Source organism: Bubalus bubalis, chromosome 11 (assembly GCF_019923935.1).
Source record: "Bubalus bubalis isolate 160015118507 breed Murrah chromosome 11, NDDB_SH_1, whole genome shotgun sequence".
Classification (NCBI taxonomy): domain Eukaryota; kingdom Metazoa; phylum Chordata; class Mammalia; order Artiodactyla; family Bovidae; genus Bubalus; species Bubalus bubalis.
The window spans coordinates 36,402,105-36,420,726 of NC_059167.1; the positions used below are offsets into that span (position 1 = coordinate 36,402,105).

General features: G+C 38.7%; 1 protein-coding gene across 1 annotated transcript; it reads left to right on the top strand.

Annotated features, from left to right (window-relative positions):
- The first annotated feature begins 351 nt into the window (after window positions 1-351).
- On the top strand, window positions 352-15,039 carry CNIH1 (cornichon family AMPA receptor auxiliary protein 1). The gene is made up of 5 exons (XM_006064860.3): window positions 352-550; window positions 6,382-6,450; window positions 10,384-10,496; window positions 11,759-11,902; window positions 14,138-15,039. Exons 1-5 carry the CDS (start codon window positions 470-472, stop codon window positions 14,163-14,165), a joined length of 435 nt encoding a protein of 144 aa, XP_006064922.1. The 5' UTR covers window positions 352-469; the 3' UTR covers window positions 14,166-15,039.
- The last annotated feature ends 3,583 nt before the right edge of the window (window positions 15,040-18,622 follow it).

Genomic DNA, 18,622 nt, shown 5'->3' on the forward strand with positions numbered 1-18,622 from the left:
AGGAATCCTTTCCTGAACGCTCCAGGACGGGCTGGTTACCGGGCTCTGACCTTTCACAACGGGCCACAGGGTTATAATACTGTAATGATTTATTTACATATTCATTTCCGGCATTATCCTAACTTCTTTCCATGCAAGTATTATTTTACTCATCTTTGTATCTCAAAGGAGAAGCACAGTATTCGAAAGATACTGGGCACTCACTCAATGAACATTTCTGTTCAAAGAATAAACAAGCGGAGTAAACAAAATAAATCAATCCGCTATGCAAACAATCTAAGTGCATGGCGGAATCTGGCCACCGGAGGGCGCCTTGCACCGGGACCAGTACGCAGGCGCGTTGGGAGGGCAGGCGCCGCGGCGGCAAGCGGCTGTGTGGGCTGTGGCCGCGGGAAGTGAATGGTTTTACCCAGAGGGCCCTGCGCGGCCTTTCTCCGCTGGCACGAGTGCTGCTCCCTTTCCCCCGGCCATGGCGTTCACGTTCGCGGCCTTCTGCTATATGCTGGCGCTGCTGCTCACCGCCGCGCTTATCTTCTTCGCCATTTGGCACGTGAGTAGCCGGGGCCGGGGGAAGGAGGGCGAGGTGGCTGCGCAGCCTCTTGTTGCCCCGGGCCCATGGTCTGGGCGGCCACGGTCTTCGGAGGTCGGCATGCTGGGAATGGGGCCAGGCCGGGGCGGTGCAGGCCGCGGGGCCAGGGGTCTACACGCCCCTCCGTCCCCGGGTCGGGAGCTGCAGGTCCAGGAGGAGTCGAGGCGTCGGGCGGTTGGCTGGCTGCGCCCGCGGTGTCCCGGCGCAGGCCGCGCGCGCCGCTGCTCTTCCCGCGCCGGATGGGGCGGCCACGGTGCTGATGGGCCCTGCGGGATAGCGCTTAGCTAACCGGCTCCGCATCCTCGAGGTCTCGCATCACTCTGCAGGATGTCACGGGCGCAGAGAGGCGTGCTACGTGCTTGGCCGTGATGAAGTTTGCCTAATTATTGTTAATATTTAATACAGATTGCCTTTGTTTTCGGTTATTCACAGGAGTGTGGCCCAAATGAGATAATTGTAACCTACTTTAGATAAATTTCCAACTCTGCTTTTCAGCACTTAAAGTAAAATCACTTTTTCCTCCCCGGATTCTTGTTACCCGGTGAACTTTGATGTAGGTTGAATTGATTACTTTGTTGACCTTAAATCCGAACTTTTCCCCGAAATCATACTTTGACCGACAGAGTTTCTCCAGAGACAAGTCTTCTTTGCCACCTCTGTATTCGGAGTAGCTTGACGTAGTAAAGATTGTTTCAATTTGATTTTGAAAATGCTCAGAAAACTTATGTTTCTCGAGGACAATTTCCCCCCCTTCTTTTACTCATATCATGTTGCATCCTTACTGGTCTCTGTAAGGAACAAGTTAAGTTCTCTGTGAAATAGTTCTACAAGAGATTTTTAAGGATTCTTGTTTCTCTGAAATAGTTCTGCAAGAGATTTTTTTTTTTTTAATTTAAATTTATTTTTGGCTGCCCTGGGTCTTTGTTGTGGTCGTGGGCTTCTCAGTGCAGTGTCTTCTCTTGTTTTGGAGCTTGGGCTCTAGGGCTTACAGGTTTCAGTAGTTGGGGCACGCAGGCTTAGTTGCCCTGCGGCATGTGGGGTCTCTGGACCAGGGATCCAGCTGGTGTCTCCAGCCTTGCAAGGCAGATTATTAACAACTGGTCCACCAGGGAAGCCATCTTCAAGAGATTTTTTAAGGATTCCTGTTTCTCTAACATAAGATTAGAAGCAGCCTTTTGGAAATCAGCATTCATTTAAAATTTATCTTATGTTTGCTCTGCCCTCCATACCTTTTGGATTATTGGTCTTAATTTGGATTATGTAAATCTTGTCAGGTTTCATCATGTCCATAGCAAGGATTTGTTATGGAACATAGAGGAGCAGAGTGATTTAAATGGCAGCAGTGTCGTGTGCAAAAAAAAAAAAAAAAAAATCTAAATCCATTCCCTTTTGCTAAAGAGTGTGATTATGTTTATAAGTATTTGAAACCCAACTGGTTGTGTAGTGGGCAATGCTTATGTAGGCTATTAAGTAACTGTTCTCTTGAAATGCTTTTCAGTAGGAACCCATAACTTGAAGAGCATTTTGGACACTTTGACTCTTCCTTAATAAATAAACATAATTCGGGATGCAAACTAGCTCTGCCTTAGTAAGCCTCTGATAAAACTGAAATGTGTGGTTCCCTGCCATCTGTAGTTGAGGATTTAATTACTTCCTGCTTCATGGGCACTTGTTTTCTGATGAGCGGATGAGGATTCTTAGAGCTGTGGAGGTTTACATTTTGAACTGGATTGTGTTTGGTTTAAAGAAAACCTGGAACTGCACTTTTAAAAAATAATTTAAATGAATATGTGTCTGCGTGAAATAGGTATTTTTTGGGGATGTGGTTTTCCCAGGTGGTGCTAGTGGTAAAGAACCCACTGGAGGAGACGTAAGAGACACAGGCTTGATCCCTGGGTTGGGAAGATCTCCTGGAGGAGGGCACGGCAACCCACTGCAGTATTCTTGCCTGGAGAATCCCAAGGACAGAAGAGCCTGGTGAGCTTTGGTCCATAGGGTCGCAGAGAGTCTGACACGACTGAAGTGATTTAGCACGCAGCTCGCACAGATAAGAGTTTTGTTACAGAATTAAAAATGTGTTTGTACTCAGATTAGTGGAGAGCTTATGTCCTTAGGGATTTCTTAGTAGTTCAGAAGATTATGCATCCTTGGGGAACAAATTGAAAATTCTAAATAAAGGCATAGTTATAATTTTTCTGTTAACTATGTAACCTTAAGTTTGTTTTCTTAGGTAGTTTAAGTATCTGTGAGAAGACTCATCTGGAAATTTAAAGTATTAAATTAAAAAAAATCTCCTTTATGTTAACTGTTCTATGGAGGATTTTTTAATGCTGATGGTTACATTTGTCAGTGTAGTCCTAATTCATGTGCTTGATGCTTTTTGGAGAACAGAGTTGGGGAGCACAGGCTTGTTTGAAAGCTAAAAATGCAGAAGTCATTCCCCAAAGATGTGCATCAAATTATTTATTTTTGTTTTTGAACTTTTGTGAAAAATTTTGTGAACATCCTTGTCCAGATCCACAGTCAGAAAAGATTTGAAAATCACTAGTTTAAGAATCTCTTCAGAAGAGTTTTGACAACTCTAGCTTATAGCACTCAAACAGAAACCCATTCAGCAACATACTCATTAAAAGATCCTTTGAAATCACCTGAAGAAAATGTCCAGTGGGAAAAAAGTTTAAGCACAAGTTTCGTACTTTGCTATTAAATTGAATCTTGTTAAAGGGAAGTAATTGTATTTGTGATCATGGTCCTTGTCTTAAAGCTTATTGTGGTGGTGGTTTAGTCGCTAAGTTGGGTCCAAGTCTTTTTAGCTCCATGGACTGTAGCCCACCAGGCTCCTCTGTCCGTGGCATTTTCCAGGCAAGAATTCTGGAATGGGTTGCCATTTCACTGGGAGTATATCACAGCTGATATCAGATAATTGACTAATAATATCTATAAAACATCATAAATTAATATCTTTAATTGTACACTTGTATTTTTACCATGTATGTGTGTTATGGGTCATTGAAAGTGAAAGTCACTCAGTCGTGTCCGACTCTTTGCGACCCCATGGACTGTACAGTCCATGGAATTCTCTAGGCCAGAATACTGGAGTGGGTAGCCTTTCCCTTCTCCAGGGGATCTTCCCAACCCAGGGATCAAACCCAGGTCTCCCGCATTGCAGGAGATTCTTTACCAGCTGAGCCACAAGGGAAGCCCAAGAATACTGCAGTGGGTTGCCTATCCCTTCTCCAGAGGATCTTCCTGACCCAGGAATTGAACCAGGGTCTCCTGCATTGCAGGCAGATTCTTTGGGCTATCAGGGAAGCTCAAAGGAAAATGCCTTTTGGTGAGTTCTGTACTTTATGTTAAGCATAGGGCTATTTTTTTCCCCTTTCCCCTTTTTTTATTCAATAAATATTGATTGAACAGTTAAGTATGTGCCAGGCACTATTTTAGGCACTGGAATCCAGCAAAACCCTTTGCTTTCATGGAGCTTACATTTTAATGTTTAATTAATTTCCTTCCATTTCTGTTTGCATTAGGATTTTTATTAGGCCAGGTTGGTGAATTTTATAAAATTCCAGAAATTAAACTCATCTTTTTATGAAGCAAAGGATTTTAACAGGATTTAAGGATTAAGGTTTAAGGATTTAAACCAGCATATTAAAAGGTAGAAATATATGACTTAAGTGATTTTTGGTACTATTCAGTAGCACTGTCTCACATATAAAGATGGTAGTCCTAGCCCACCAGAGGAAGGGCAGATTAAATTCTTTGTCCCCTGGGCGATTAGTGGCAGCAGTTAAAATAGCTTCCCCATAAACTTGGGGCCTTTGGCTTCTTATTTTGACACTGAACACCACAAAGTGGGGTGTTACCCCAATTTGATTTTTCGTGCACTTTGGCTTTGAAATTCTGTGTTCATTGACCCTAAATGTTAATGCCACATTTCTTTTCAGAGTTTGGACAGAAACATTTTTAGCCTCCTTTGACATATTTTTTTCTAATTAAACTTTTTATTTTGTATTGGAGTATAGCAAGTTACGGAGAAGGCAATGGCACCCCACTCCAGTACTCTTGCCTGGAAAATCCCATGGATGGAGGAGCCTGGTAGGCTGCAGTAGGCTGCAGTCCATGGGGTCGCTGAGTTGGACACGACTGAGCGACTTCACTTTCACTTTTCACTTGCATGCATTGGAGAAGGAAATGGCAGCCCACTCCAGTGTTCTTGCCTGGAGAATCCCAGGGACAGGGAAGCCTGGTGGGCTGCCGTCTATGGGGTCACACAGAGTTGGACACCACTGAAGCGACTTAGCAGCAGCAGCATAGCAAGTTAACAGTGTATGGTCGTTTCAGGTGGACAGCAAAGGGACTCAGTCATACTTATACATGTATTCATTCTCCCTCAAGCTCCCCTCCCATCCAGGCTGACACAAAACGTTGAGCAGAGTTCCCTGAGCTATGCAGTAGGTCTTTGTTTGTTATCCATTTTAAATATAGCAGTGTGTACCTGTCCATCCCAGACTCCCTATCTTTTCCCCTCCATCCTTTCTTCCTGGCAACCATAAGGTCATTCTCTTGAGTCTGTGAGTCTATTTCTTGAACAGAATAATTTGTGATTCTTGCCATGGTTTTTTTTTTTTGTTTGTTTTTTTAATGGTATGATTTAAAAAAATGTATTTGTCCATTTATTTATTTATATTCATGTATTTTAAGAGAGTGAGTCTTTTCCCCCCTTACCACGTATATAACTTTCACTTAGCACCCCATGAGAAGCTGGCCTTAACCTGGGCTTTCCCTTTCTTTAGTCTTCCATTTGGTGATCAAATGAAAGGAGCTGCATGAAGATACTGAGGACAAGGTCAGATTGATCACTTTTGCAGTGGCCTTAAACAGGCCTATTCTGTCCTGTGTGGTGCCTTAAGGTGAATTAGAATAAGATGCTCCTTGAGGCAGAAGGACTGGAAAAGTCCTCCCTCCTGAACAACCCCTGGGTGCAAAGCCCATGCCCGGGTGTTTGGCAGCAGGAGCCTGCGATGGCATCGTGCCCCCACCTGGCCTTTGGTCCTGTGCAGAAGCCGCACCACTGTATGTGGTGATCCTGGCTGTGAAGTTTAATAATCTTGGTGTTCCTCTATTCTGAGGCCATTTCTTAAAATTTCCAAATCCAAGCAGGACCTTGAAATATATGTGTTTGGACACAAATAGGAACAAATTGAAGCATGCGAGTCCATTTCTGGTGTCCCACTGAACACTGAGACGGAGGTGGACGTGCACAGATCATGAAAACCGCGTCACCTGAAGGGGTGCAGAGTCTGGGGGAGGATAGAAACCTGAACTGAAATCCTCTCCCCTAGTATGAGGAATGCCAGCCTGGTAGCGTTATAAAGCCCTGCGCTCTGTGGAGATTATAGACAGGGCATGCAGTTATTTCTGCCCAAGGAAGTCAGGGAAATCTACTGGGAGGGGTTGACATAGGAAGAGTGTTTTTTAGGACGATAAAGAGGAGTTTCCGTAAATAATTATGGCTGAGGGAAAGACCATTTCAAGCAGAGAAAATAACTTGAGTGGAGGCATTGAAAAAATTGAAAATTGATGATATTTATCATTTTAGTGATAATGATGTACGTTCTTTAAATGTGATTCTAGTTATTTGTTAATGAGCACATACTGTGTTTCCTGTAACCTGGCTCATGTAAAGTTAGTACACTTCCTCATTAACTTTATTCAGTTGCTTGATGGGGTAGGTTTGTTGCCACTTTTTGTTAAAGTGAGAGATCCTAACTATTTTATTTTTATTTTAGATTATAGCATTCGATGAGCTGAAGACTGATTACAAGAATCCTATAGACCAGTGTAATACCCTGAATCCTGTAAGTTATAATCTAGGGTATTTCTCTAGATTTTTAAACTGTTTTTGCTTTTAACTTGATATAATTTGAAAATGGCCAGTATTCTCAGTAGCATGATAAATTTGTACTTTTTTTAAGTAGGCAGAATTTTTAAAAATATTCTTTTTCCTGTCCTGCTTGACTATTCTGACTATTATTAATCTGCTGGTGATCTTGTCAGCTGTCGTACTAACATTCTTCCAATCTGCTTTTTACATTGTCGGCCAAAGACAGTTGAAAAGGTCAAAAAGATTAAAAGAGTCAAAATTGCATTAAAGGTGTGTACTGCTTTTTAGTTTAATGTTTTAATGCTGCATTCATTTCATGGGGAGGGCTAGGCATTTGTATTTGTAAACTGTTCTGTTCAGTGTGCTTGTTCATATGCCTGTGGAGGTTTCTGATTTCATGAAATTTCATATTTTATGCAAATGTTTGCTTGCTGGCCCAGTCAAGTAGGGAAAGCTGTTAAATGCTCATGCATTTTAAAAAATGTTATAGCCATAGGCACTTCGATATTAGATTATTAGGTGCAGTGTTTGAAAGTTGGTTAACCTGAAATGACTTTAATAGGTGAGATTATTCTTTTGTGACTTACTCTGAGATAGTCTGTAGGTGGAGCCTTTAATACCATATCTACTTTTGTCTTTGGTTCTGGAATTTATTTACTCTTTCAGCTGCTGTTTATTCAGAACCTTTAAGGTGGGTAGCTCTGTTCTTAGGCTCTGAGATTTTGGAGTAATGCTTACCCTCGGACTCATGCTGTCAGAACTTTGTGGTTAACAATTTATATACAAATGTCTACATAGTTATTTCTAGTATATCCAATCTAAGTTTCTAAAACAGAACTGTCTTACACTAAGTTCTGAGCTCTTCTGATTTAGTTATAATGTGGCCCCATTGTGCTTGGGGCCATATGTTTATTTTTACTTCATTTAGTTTGCTCATTCAGGAAGATTCTCCTTTAGACTGTAGGTTTGATTTTTGTTGAACTGGTCAGAAACCGAAAGGTTGTTTGTAAGAAAGCAGTGTGTATGTCTTCAAGAAATAGAATATTAATTCATCTTTAAAAATTACTTAATGAAGATGAAAACATGTATAGACTTGAGCTGTGTAAAACTGGAACACTGGCATGCCAGAGGGATTTTATTTGGAAAGGGTCTGTAAAGTTAATTTGCTTCTTTATCATTGTTACCTAGATAAACAGGCATGGTGGAATACATTCCTAGTTTGTCTTTAAAGAACTGATACAGTAAAACTTGATGTAGGTACAGTTAAAAGTATTAACTGTTTCTCTACTCTTACGAAATAAAATACAAGATAAATCTGGGTTCTTATTGGAAAGTAGTAACGTTCATTGTAAAACATCTTAACTTACTCTTTGTTACCAAGAAGTTGAACTGAAATTTCTCCTTTTGATGGTTGTTTATTAATAGTTTACTATTTTCATTGGCTTTTCATTACTTCAAATAACCAAATGATGATGAAGATAATAGCTGAAATCAGATGAGGGCTATCCTGGGTGCCAGGCTCTGTGCTAAACATCTTTACCTGAGTTTTTCATTCAGTTTTCATGACAATCCTACGAGGTGGGTGTATCATGCTCTAAAGGAGAGTAAACTGGGGCTTAATGAGGTTCGAGCACTTTGCTCGGGGTCACACTGCTAACATAGAGTCAGAATTGGAACTCAGACAGCCTGATTTTTAGGTTCAAATTCTTCTGTTTTCCTAATTTACTGTAAATCTAAGATGGACTCACTCCATTTTAACATACAGTTTGTGGTTTCTAGCTTTTTTTAATAGAAAGACATTCTCACTTTGTGCTTGGGACCTCCAAATGCTGTGGTGGGTCAGGAGGAAGTTTCTAGATCAGCCTAAGTTGTGTTTTGGATAGGGTGCCGATAATTGGCTCAATAGCAGTGCATCTGACAGTTTTCCCTATTGAAAATTTGTTTTGACAATTCTGCCAAAGTATGGGGGAAGACAAATACAATTATTTTTTAGAATGTGAACCTTATCTAGAGAATATTATGATTTGCATGTTTAAGTACTATCATTTCAGCCATATTTGCATGAGGTGTTTTTTATGAATACTAGTTTTTGTGTAAGTGTTGGCTCCTAAATGGAATAATTTTGTGCCACTTATGGAGAAATTTTATTATTAAGGAATGAAGAGTGCTGGTCTTTATGAGAGATGTATAGTACAAGTTTCTGGACTGCTTTGAGGAGAAGGGAGGGAGTGTGGCATTTGTTTCATAGTAGAACTGGTAGAATTCCAGATGACCTTTATTATCAGTCTTATTAAAGAAGATTGTTTAAAAGCTGTAGGGAGCATGCTTTTAAAGTCATTTTCTCCCCATACATTAGTCTGGGAGTGTAGAATGAAAACTTGAATGATGATTTGTATTGTTAGATCAGTTGGTTTTTAGGGAACTGAAGTAGGCTTATTATATTGTAAAGAAAAATGTTGTTATTTAAACTAGTATTATAAACAGAAGCTCTAGTGGAACTCCTAGTAAAATGTATATTTTTCTTGGTTTGTCCTGGTTGTAGTCTTTGTTTCAAAGATTTCCCTGTAGATGTTTTCTTGTTTTCTTACAGATGTTTAACTTTGATCTTAACTAAATGCTGATTTAACAGTTCATATTATTTATATGTTTATATATATATGCAGAGTTTAATCTTATTATTATATTGCTTAAATTTGTGGAAAATATCTGGTTAGTGGTACAGATTAATTGGTTTTACTGGAATTTTATTTAAAATAGTATTAATTAAAAACTTTGCTTTACAGCTTTGAATGGGAAGGGTAATTTGGGAGTACTAGAAAACGGGCTTGAATAAGTAATATAATTATATTATTTCTACAGCTGTAGTTTTCCCTCAGGAAAGATCTGATGGTACAGTACAGACACATTTGAGAAACTGGCTTTGCAGCTGTGACTTACTGTAGGAAACTTTAGCTGAAACTTGCAATGAAAGGTTTTAGTATTTATATTTAACAGAGTCATTAGACTGAAATCTTTAGGATGAGAAAGATAATTTAAAGCATGAACTCTTGGTCATTTATAAAAAGCATTTTCCTTGGACTAGTTTTTCTTCACTTAATACTGCTTGCTGTCAAAAGATGTATTTTGTTTTTGAGTTTTGAGCTGCTACCGGTCTGCTGTGTTTGTAGCACTTCACTGGAGAAAGCAGGCTGAAAGAAACAGAAAAGCTGTGTAGGAATGGGAGCTCAGGAACGGGGAGAATTCCAGTTTCATGGTTGAGAGCCCAGTCTTTTCCCTCCTACATTGCAGAAAGCACATCGTTTGCATCTGTGCATTTTAGTGTTCTTCCTCTCCGACTGTGCTGAGATTATTGGCTGTTGGCTTTCCATTGAAAAATTACTTTTGTGGTAATGTGTGTTTTGTTAAATATTGTATTTGTAGCACCCTGGTTTCTGTTAAAGGCTTAAAAACACTAATGTGTGAACTTCTAAAGGGAGCTTTTTTCTTGTGAATTTTTTTATATCATGTTGCATGTGATCAGATACTTCATTTTTATATTTTTATCATTTTTAAATAGTGGAAAGAAAAAATATTCTAAGTTATTTTAAGTGATTAGCAAATAGGTGTTTGAACAATCTGGGTGGTAACTTTGTATAATTTAACCTGTTGTAAGAATTTGGGTTTTAAATTTTGAGTCACGTATTGTTTTAGTGCAAGCTATAACCTCTGGTCAGTTTGCATATAATCCTGCTTTTGGTCAGAAGCTAAATATGAAAATAAAACTCAGTAGCATTTTTCATTTCTGATTCTAAGAAAACAAGTGATTTTTCACTATGGAAACTTAGTTGCCACCTGCTCTCCAGATTAGCAGTTGATTTACTGCCAAGGTGTTTTGATAATGGTAACCGGCTTGTGTTCTTTCTTCCAGCTTGTCCTTCCAGAGTACCTCATCCACGCTTTCTTCTGTGTCATGTTTCTTTGTGCAGCAGAGTGGCTTACACTGGGTCTCAATATGCCCCTCCTGGCATATCATATTTGGAGGTAATATTGAGATACACTTCTAATACTTTTCCTAATTAAATTTTAATTATACTGTGGTTGATACGATTATCTTAACATACTAGTCACCGAAATGAAAGTGGTGGTGGTGTAGTCACTAAGCCGTGTCTGACTCTTGTGACCCCATGGACTGTAGCCCACCAGGCTCCTCTGTCCATGGCATTCTTCAGGCAAGAAGACTGGAGTGGGTTGCCATTTCCTTCTTCAGGGGATCTTTCGGACCCAGGGATTAAACCCGGTCTTCTGTACTGCAGGCAGTATCTTTACTGACTGAGCTACCAGGGAAGCCCCCTAAATGAAAGTAGTTGGCATTTATTTTTTAAACCACATGGATGAACAAATACTGCTTTAATACCTCTTATGGAGCTTATGTTACTATTTGTTAAAGGGTTTTTTAAAAATTAAGCTATATCTTACATACAGTAATGTGTGCACAATCTGAAGTGTATAGCTCAGTGGATTTTTATGTCTGTGTACACTTGTGAAACCACCACCCAGATCAAGACATACATTAGTTCCAGCCCCCAGAAGAGTCCCTTGTGTCCCATCCCAGCTGCCCTCTAACTTCCTCAGGAGAACCAGTGATCTTTTGTCGCTTAGATTAGTTTTGTCCATTTCTGAACTTCATGTAAATCAGATTGTACAGTATGTGTCTTTATTTCTTTCTCCTTGTTTACTCTATGACTCTAAATTTGGTTATTTATAAGAGATTCATATTTCATAACTTCTACATGTTTTGTTTCAGATAGGCAAAGTCTTATTGTCCTTGACTTTAGGAAGTACATGTGGAAGAAATACTTAGAAGTAAAGTGATGTGATATCACTTAATGGGCTCTGATATGGCTCAGGAAAAATGTACATGCATTTCAAAAAGAAGAGAGAAGGACAAAGCCGCATGGTTAATGTGGACATTTGCAACATCTTGCTGAAGGCTTATGTTCAAGTAGAAAGTTGAAAGGAAAAAAATCGTATTTCCTTTTTTACAGTTATTTGTAATTCTCTTGGATTTCTGAAAGTGTAGAGGAGACCAGATATGCCTTGTTTTAACTGCTCTGTTTTCCCCTTTAGGGGCTCTAGTTTTAAAATTAAGATGATAAAAGGAAAGAACTCCACCTAGAACTAAAAGTATAGTTCTCTGTGTGGGCCACCTCTCATTGTCACGAGTATTGTTTGAGAAGAATGCTGCTGTCCATCGTGAAGGTTAGCTTCCATTCTGAGTGGCTAATCAATTGTGCTTATTACAGGTATATGAGTAGACCAGTGATGAGTGGACCAGGACTCTATGATCCTACAACCATCATGAATGCAGATATTCTAGCATATTGTCAGAAAGAAGGATGGTGCAAATTAGCTTTTTATCTTCTAGCATTTTTTTACTACCTATATGGGTAAGTTTAAAAAATGAAAATGCCATTTTACTTTGCCGCCTGAAACATTTGCAGGCATTGGGTCTAACACCTTCAAACCCACTTGAAGAATAACTCTTGTTCTGAATGCTGGTACTGGTAAGGGCACAGTGCACACTGACAAGCTCATGCACACTGAATAAACTGGTGCTTGTCCAGGCAGCCAGCTGATGCGCAGTCAGAGGCAGAGAACAGCTGGGGATGCTGCTTCCAGAGTCTCAGCCAGCCAGTGAAGGCCAGTCCTCATTTTCCATGCCAGAGCAAGAGCATGTGGCTGTGTGCATTTGCAAAACAGTTTTTGCTTGCCTCAGGGTCTGTCAAGATTATGTTTAATTTTTTTTTTAATCATTCTTGTTAAACTATATGTTCTACCCTTTATTTTCTGGTTTGCATGCTCTGTATGGCATGAAGGAAAGAAAAGTTCTATTATACAGGATGGTGCAGTTACTGATTTTCATCCTTTTATACTTAGATGGACTCATATCATTCCTCTGGATCAGGGTTTCTTGACCTTGGCACTGTTGATATTCTGGGCAAGACAAAATTTGTTGTGAGAAGCTGTCCTGTGCATTGTAGAATGTTCAGCAGCATTCCTGGCGTCTATCCACTAGATGCCAGCAGCATCCCCCTGCCCCAGTGATGATAACCAGAAATGTCTCTAGACACTACCAGATGCCTCCCGTGGGGCAAAATTGCCCTGGTTGAGAGCCACCATTCTAGCTGTACTGTAGGTGGAGGAAAACAGCTGCTTATTAAAACTAGAATAAAACTAGGGCCAGAATACAGTTATAATTTTTCTTTATATAAGTACATCTCTCTCATTTTTTATTAATATATATATTCAACTTGGAGAGAAATTTCCACCCGATTTTCAAAATATGAAGAAGATTGCATTAGATGAAATTATTGCAGTAATTAAGGTTCTCTTCCCTCTCCTTTTTGTTACTTGAAAACTTGCTTGGTATTAAATGGTAGGCATGTAGTCATATTTCTTGTTCATATTATTTTCCATTGTGGAAGAGGGACTTAAAATGCATTTTAATGCCTTTAGAGGTTATATTTGTGAAAAATCAGTGTCTGCAGATGTTCATACATGAAACAGTGAAAAAGTTCTGAGAAGTGAAATTCCATGTGTCCTTTTAATTTGTTAATTTTCATATTTTAGTTTCTATAATAAGTGTCTGAAACAGTGCTGGCATTTAGTAGACACTTAAAACATACTTGTTGAAGGAAGGCAAATGAGTGAATGAATGATAGAGGTGTGGGAAAATGTTCGCCAGGAGATGGTAGCACTCTGTTGTTCGTTTTATTTAAAAAGTGTTTTTGGCTGTGCTAGGTTTTAGTTGCTTTGTGAGGGCTTTCTCTAGTCCTGGCAAGCAGGGCCTACTCTTTGTTGCGGCATGCAGGCTTCAGCAGTCATGGCTCATGGGCTCTAGAGCATGGCTTCAGCAGTCGTGGCATATGGGCTTAGTTGCTCTGTGGCATGTGGAACCTTTCCGGACTAGGGATCAAAGCCTTGTCCTCTGCACTGGCAGGCGGATTCCTATCGACTGCGCCACCAGGGAAGTCCCATTCATTGGTTTTAAATTGTCTGTCAAGCTTGCTCACCTCCTTGCTTTGTATTTCCATTTAGACACACATGCTCTTGAATCATGCCTCTCGCACCTTGCCCTGCATGTAGGATCAAATGGTTATTGCTTTTTATTTTGCTTGTTGGTCTCCTTTTCTTTTTTAAACTTGCTGCTGTTGCCTAGAGCCTTTCTCTAACGGGAAAGTTCCTTGATTATTCCTGTCTGTAAAATGGGGATAATAATGGTACGTACCCTACCTCCTAGGACCTAGCAGAAGGCCTGGCATGAAGTGAGCCCTTGGAGATGCTCACTCCTATTCTTAGATACAGCTCTGGAGCAGTGTGCTGTTTTGGATTGCTTCTCTAAGCTCTGATCCCCCATTAAGCTTTCAGCTGTGCTGTTCTACTTGCTAAAATTGGAAAGGAAACAGGGGACAACTCAGCCCATGTACTGAGCTAGTCGTACCTTAGGCAAAAGTCTATAAACACAGATTAAAATCGTATCATGAACTTGTCATTGGTCTTACCATTTTCTGTGATGTTGTGATACCACAAACTATTATATAAAGCAGACTCAACTTTTTGGTGCTATTAGTTTTTATAGTTAGAAATGTTTGAATTAACAATAGCCTTTTTCTTCTTTTCAGCATGATCTATGTTTTGGTGAGCTCTTAGAACAACGCTTAGAAGAATTGGTCCAGTTAAGTGCATGCAAAAAGCCACCAACGAAGGGATTCTATCCAGCAAGATCCTGTTTCCAAGAGTAGCCTATGGAATCTGATCAGTTACTTTAAAAATGACTCCTTATTTTTTAAATGTTTCCACATTTTTTGCTTGTGGAAAGACTGTTTTCATATGTTATACTTGGATAAAGAATTTAAATGGAATTACGTAAAAATTAATATAAAATGATACCTCTGGTGTTGACAGGTTTGAACTTGCACTCCTTAAGGAACAGCCATAATCCCTTGAATGATTGATTGCATTAATTATTGACTGTCCTTAGTCCATTGGAAGCTTTCATTTATAGGAACTTGTAGGGCTCATTTTGGTTTTATTGAAATGCCATTTAATTATAAATTAGCTGTAGATATCAGGTGCTTCTGATGAACTGAAAATATGTATCTGACCTGTGGGAAACTTCATGGGTTTCCTTATCTATCATGTAGGTGATTATATATGGATGCATTACAAAAATGAGTGGGATTTTTTCCCCTTGGACTTGAAATACTATCCCTGTATATTGCATGAATGAGAGATTTCCCTGTATTTCCACCAGAGTAATATACTTGCTTTAATTCTTAAGCATAAGTGAACATGATATAAAAATATACGCTGACTTGTGAAGAATGCATTTAAAGCTATTTTAAATGTTTTAATTTGTGAGACTTGACTTATTAAGAAATTGGTTACTAAATGTTCTAATCTGGTGGTAAAGGTATTCTTAAGAATTTGCAAGTACTTCAGATTTTCAAAACCAAATGAGAGAGAACATTGTATAACCATCCTGCTGTTCCTTTAGTGCAATACAATAAAACTCTGAAATTAAGACTTATTTTCAGTGCATTGTTTTAAAGATTATAAATAGCTATTTCTTAAACTTGCTTATTCCAAATAAAGACATATCACTGTCAGTTTTTTAAGAAGATAGTAGAGTATTACTTTTTTGTTTTTTAATACCATGCTTGGATCTAAAAAGGACGATTTTTAAATGGTTAAGTACATTACCGTCTGTTGTCACTTGACAAGATTCATAAATACTGATGGCATAGCATCATCATTTTTCTAATTAAAGTTATTGTGAAACTTAAAAGGTTTAAAGTATTTTTTTCCTTTTTGAAACAGAAGGTTTTTAAGGTGAAATGAGTTGTACATTTGTGTTTGGTTTTTTTTTGCTGCTGCTTGAAAGGCAGGTGATTTATGGCTTGCATGTTTTCATAAGCATTCTTGTGGTTTATTTGAGAGGGCTAAGTAAAGGCAATTGAAAATAGGATAAGTGGTTCAAAGTTTCTTAAAGGATCAAGGAAGAAAATCATATGTAGAAATTCCACATAATGACCAAGGGGATTTATGGATGTGTTTGTGCAAGTCTTATTCTAAGTAGCCCTTGAATTAGATGCAGTTTTATGCTCTACTAGTGAAGAAATGCCTCCCCACCTTTGGGAGAAGGTTACTATTTTGAGATTGGGCCATAGGAGTAAATACATTGAAGAAGAGGATATAGAACCAGAGAGTGAGGAGAGTCAAACCATTTCATAATGAGAGATGCTTAAAGACCTTGCATTTTGTAGTCTGGAGCACACCTCAAGGGATCTGACTGTTCATTAGTTCATGCAGTAAATTGTTTATTGAGCCCTAGTTAGGCACTGTAGACTCTGAGTATAAGCAGCCATTCAGCTTCTAATCCACCCAATTGTACTGGCATGCACTCATTTTTCTTTCTTGTTCACAAGAACTTTTTATCATGAGAGACTTTCAGATAAGTTTTCTGGGGTAGTTACTTTTGTATTCCCGTTAAAGTATTTTCATGAGCCCTTCCTGTCTGTTAGCAAACACCACATTCCTTTTTGAATTTTAACAAACATCCTTTTAATAATTATTTCACAGTATTCTCCAGGATTAATGCCAGGTTTATTGGTTGGTGATTTGTGGAAGCCACCTTCACGTGTTTCAAAAGTTAGATATGTAGTCCTTAGCTGATACCTCAAGGATGATTGACAGTCAGTGGTAGGTTGTTAGGTCCTAGGCATGTAGATAATTAGAATATTGGGTACCTGGATGCTTTCAAAATATCTGCTCTTTACCTTCACCAGTGTTTTAAGAAATTAAGTCACTTACCAAGAAAAAGCAGAAACTATTTGCATTTGACAGTATGCCAGTGGTTCTTTTCTTTGCTCTAAATTTAATTTGTTCCCCTGTTAATCTGGTTTGGGTGGTCCTAGCCATATTTCTGTTATTCCTGCATGTCCAGCTGAAACATAGTTTGGGTTCATAATCCTTTCTAGCTTTAGTCAAGACTGTACCCTGTGCAGCCACAGCTGTTTATTTAGGAATTCTTTTTTCCCTTGTTACGGTTACTTTTGCTGTTGTGTTTTAAGAGCTTTCTAACTCTCTGAAATCATTCCTGTAACTTACTGTGGTTTTTATCTGTATCAGCAACTTGCTATTGGTAATACAGATTGCCCTGTATTAAAAATATTATGTAACAAATGTAGTCTATTTAGCAGTTATTCTATTGAGTAATAATACTGTATCATGGCAATATGTCCTATAGTGCTAAGGAGGTATAGGGGTAGATTCTCGAATGCCTGAATCTGAATTTTATTAATATTATTTGATAATTTTCACAATATTTAATTGATACTCCCCACCCCCCATCCCAGGGTAGAGGAGAGTTGGGTAACAGGCTGCACATAAACTACTCATTTGTTTGAATTACTTTTCATGGGAAGAGGGTAGTGACAGGAAATGACCAGATAATCCACTTTTGATGTGTATCAGATAGTACTAAAGCATTTGAAAAGCCTCATACCATGAATGGTCAGACCTTTAGTCAAGTTCAGATACCCAGGTAATAGTGTCGCACAGAGCAACAGAATGCATGGCAGTTTGCAGTGTGTGTCTTTTAAAGCCTCTTCAGTATTTTTGGCTTGAGGACCACTTATGCTAATAATGTTCATAGAGCTCTCTGCAGATAACATATTTTGAAAATATGTAAGATAATTGCATAGAAAGGAAATAGAGATATAGATACAATTTGAAACTAGCAAATTATTTTCCTTGCTACAACACTTCTCTTTTCCTCCAATATATATTTACAGACAGCATTCATGGAATATTACTGTCATAGTACAAAGAATGACTTTTGTGGATTTTTTCTTATACTCTGCAGGAGGGCCAGCTTTCATTTTGGGTGTGGCCATGTCACACAGCAGTGTGATAATATCAAGTCCGTTAAAATGATTTATATTTAAAAGTACATATCTAATTTACTTACTTAAAGCTCAGTTGGTAAAGAATGCCTGAATGCAGGAGACCCAGGTTTGATCCCGGGGTCAGGAAGATCCCCTGGAGAAGGAAATGGCAACCCACTCCAGTATTCTTGTCTGGAGAATTCCAAGGACAGAGGAGCCTGTTGGGCTACAGTCCATGGGATCACAAAGAGTCAGACACGACTCACTTTCACTTTTACCACTCACAAATGTGCATTTGTTGATAATCACTTGTATAATTGTACATCAGAAGTTTTGACAGCCAAAATATTTGAAACAACACTTCTCAAAGGGGACAGATAGAAATACTGATACCTTGTCTAGCATTGTTCATGTAACTACGTAGTCATTGTTTTAGGAAACTATTGATAATGTTGATCTCATAATTTAAGCTCTTTTGCTCAAAGCAGGCATTGATCTGTGATCAGACCAGTAGCTAATTAGTCTCTGGCACTAGTATTACAGCTCAGCAGATAATCCTGAACTAATACTGCAGGGCGGTGCCAAGAGAGAACATGGGGTCTCTTTCGGGATACGTTGAATAGCTTTCTTGGAACAATTTTGCTTTGATTAAAATTAATGGTTTTAAAGCTAAATGTCTTAAAAAGAGTAAACAACTCTGCTGCTTGTTCTGCTTGGTTTTGGAAAACAGTATTAACCATTAAGGTGATCTGTGGGATTGGAGTGAAGGTTTTACCCTACATTAGTTTTATTAATGTATATTGTGGAAGATGTAGAGAATATCTTGACATAGAAAAGAATAAGTTAACTTATCGTACAGTGCTTTTCCTGAACATTTACATTTCTTTGTTTGCAATGTTCTTGTATTACGGAGAAGAAAAATTTCTTAAATAATAAACTGATGACTAGATAGATCTTAAAACTACTAAGGGAAACACAGAATGTAGTTAGCTATCTGTGTTCATGGTTTCTTAAAATCTAAGTTAACCTTAATGGTGCTGTACACCATCCAAAGACAATGTCCTTATGTTGTCCTGCCTTCTTTGAGCTTGCTTGCTTTATTTTGCTTTTGTATATTTAATAAAAACTGTCTCAAATGTTTCCTTGTGTAGTTTGTGGATAACGGTTGAGTTTTGTGTGTTGATTCTATTTCAGCAACTAACTGGCTTGTGTATGACC

What these genes read in the sequence shown, in the direction of transcription:
- CNIH1 (XM_006064860.3), top strand. Translation starts at nt 470, where the DNA reads ATGGCGTTCACGTTCGCGGCCTTCTGCTATATGCTGGCGCTGCTGCTC. An exon ending in TCTTCTTCGCCATTTGGCAC is followed by an intron (nt 551 to 6,381) that starts GTGAGTAGCCGG and finishes TTTTTATTTTAG; the next exon opens with ATTATAGCATTCGATGAGCT. An exon ending in CTGGCATATCATATTTGGAG is followed by an intron (nt 10,497 to 11,758) that starts GTAATATTGAGA and finishes TGCTTATTACAG; the next exon opens with GTATATGAGTAGACCAGTGA.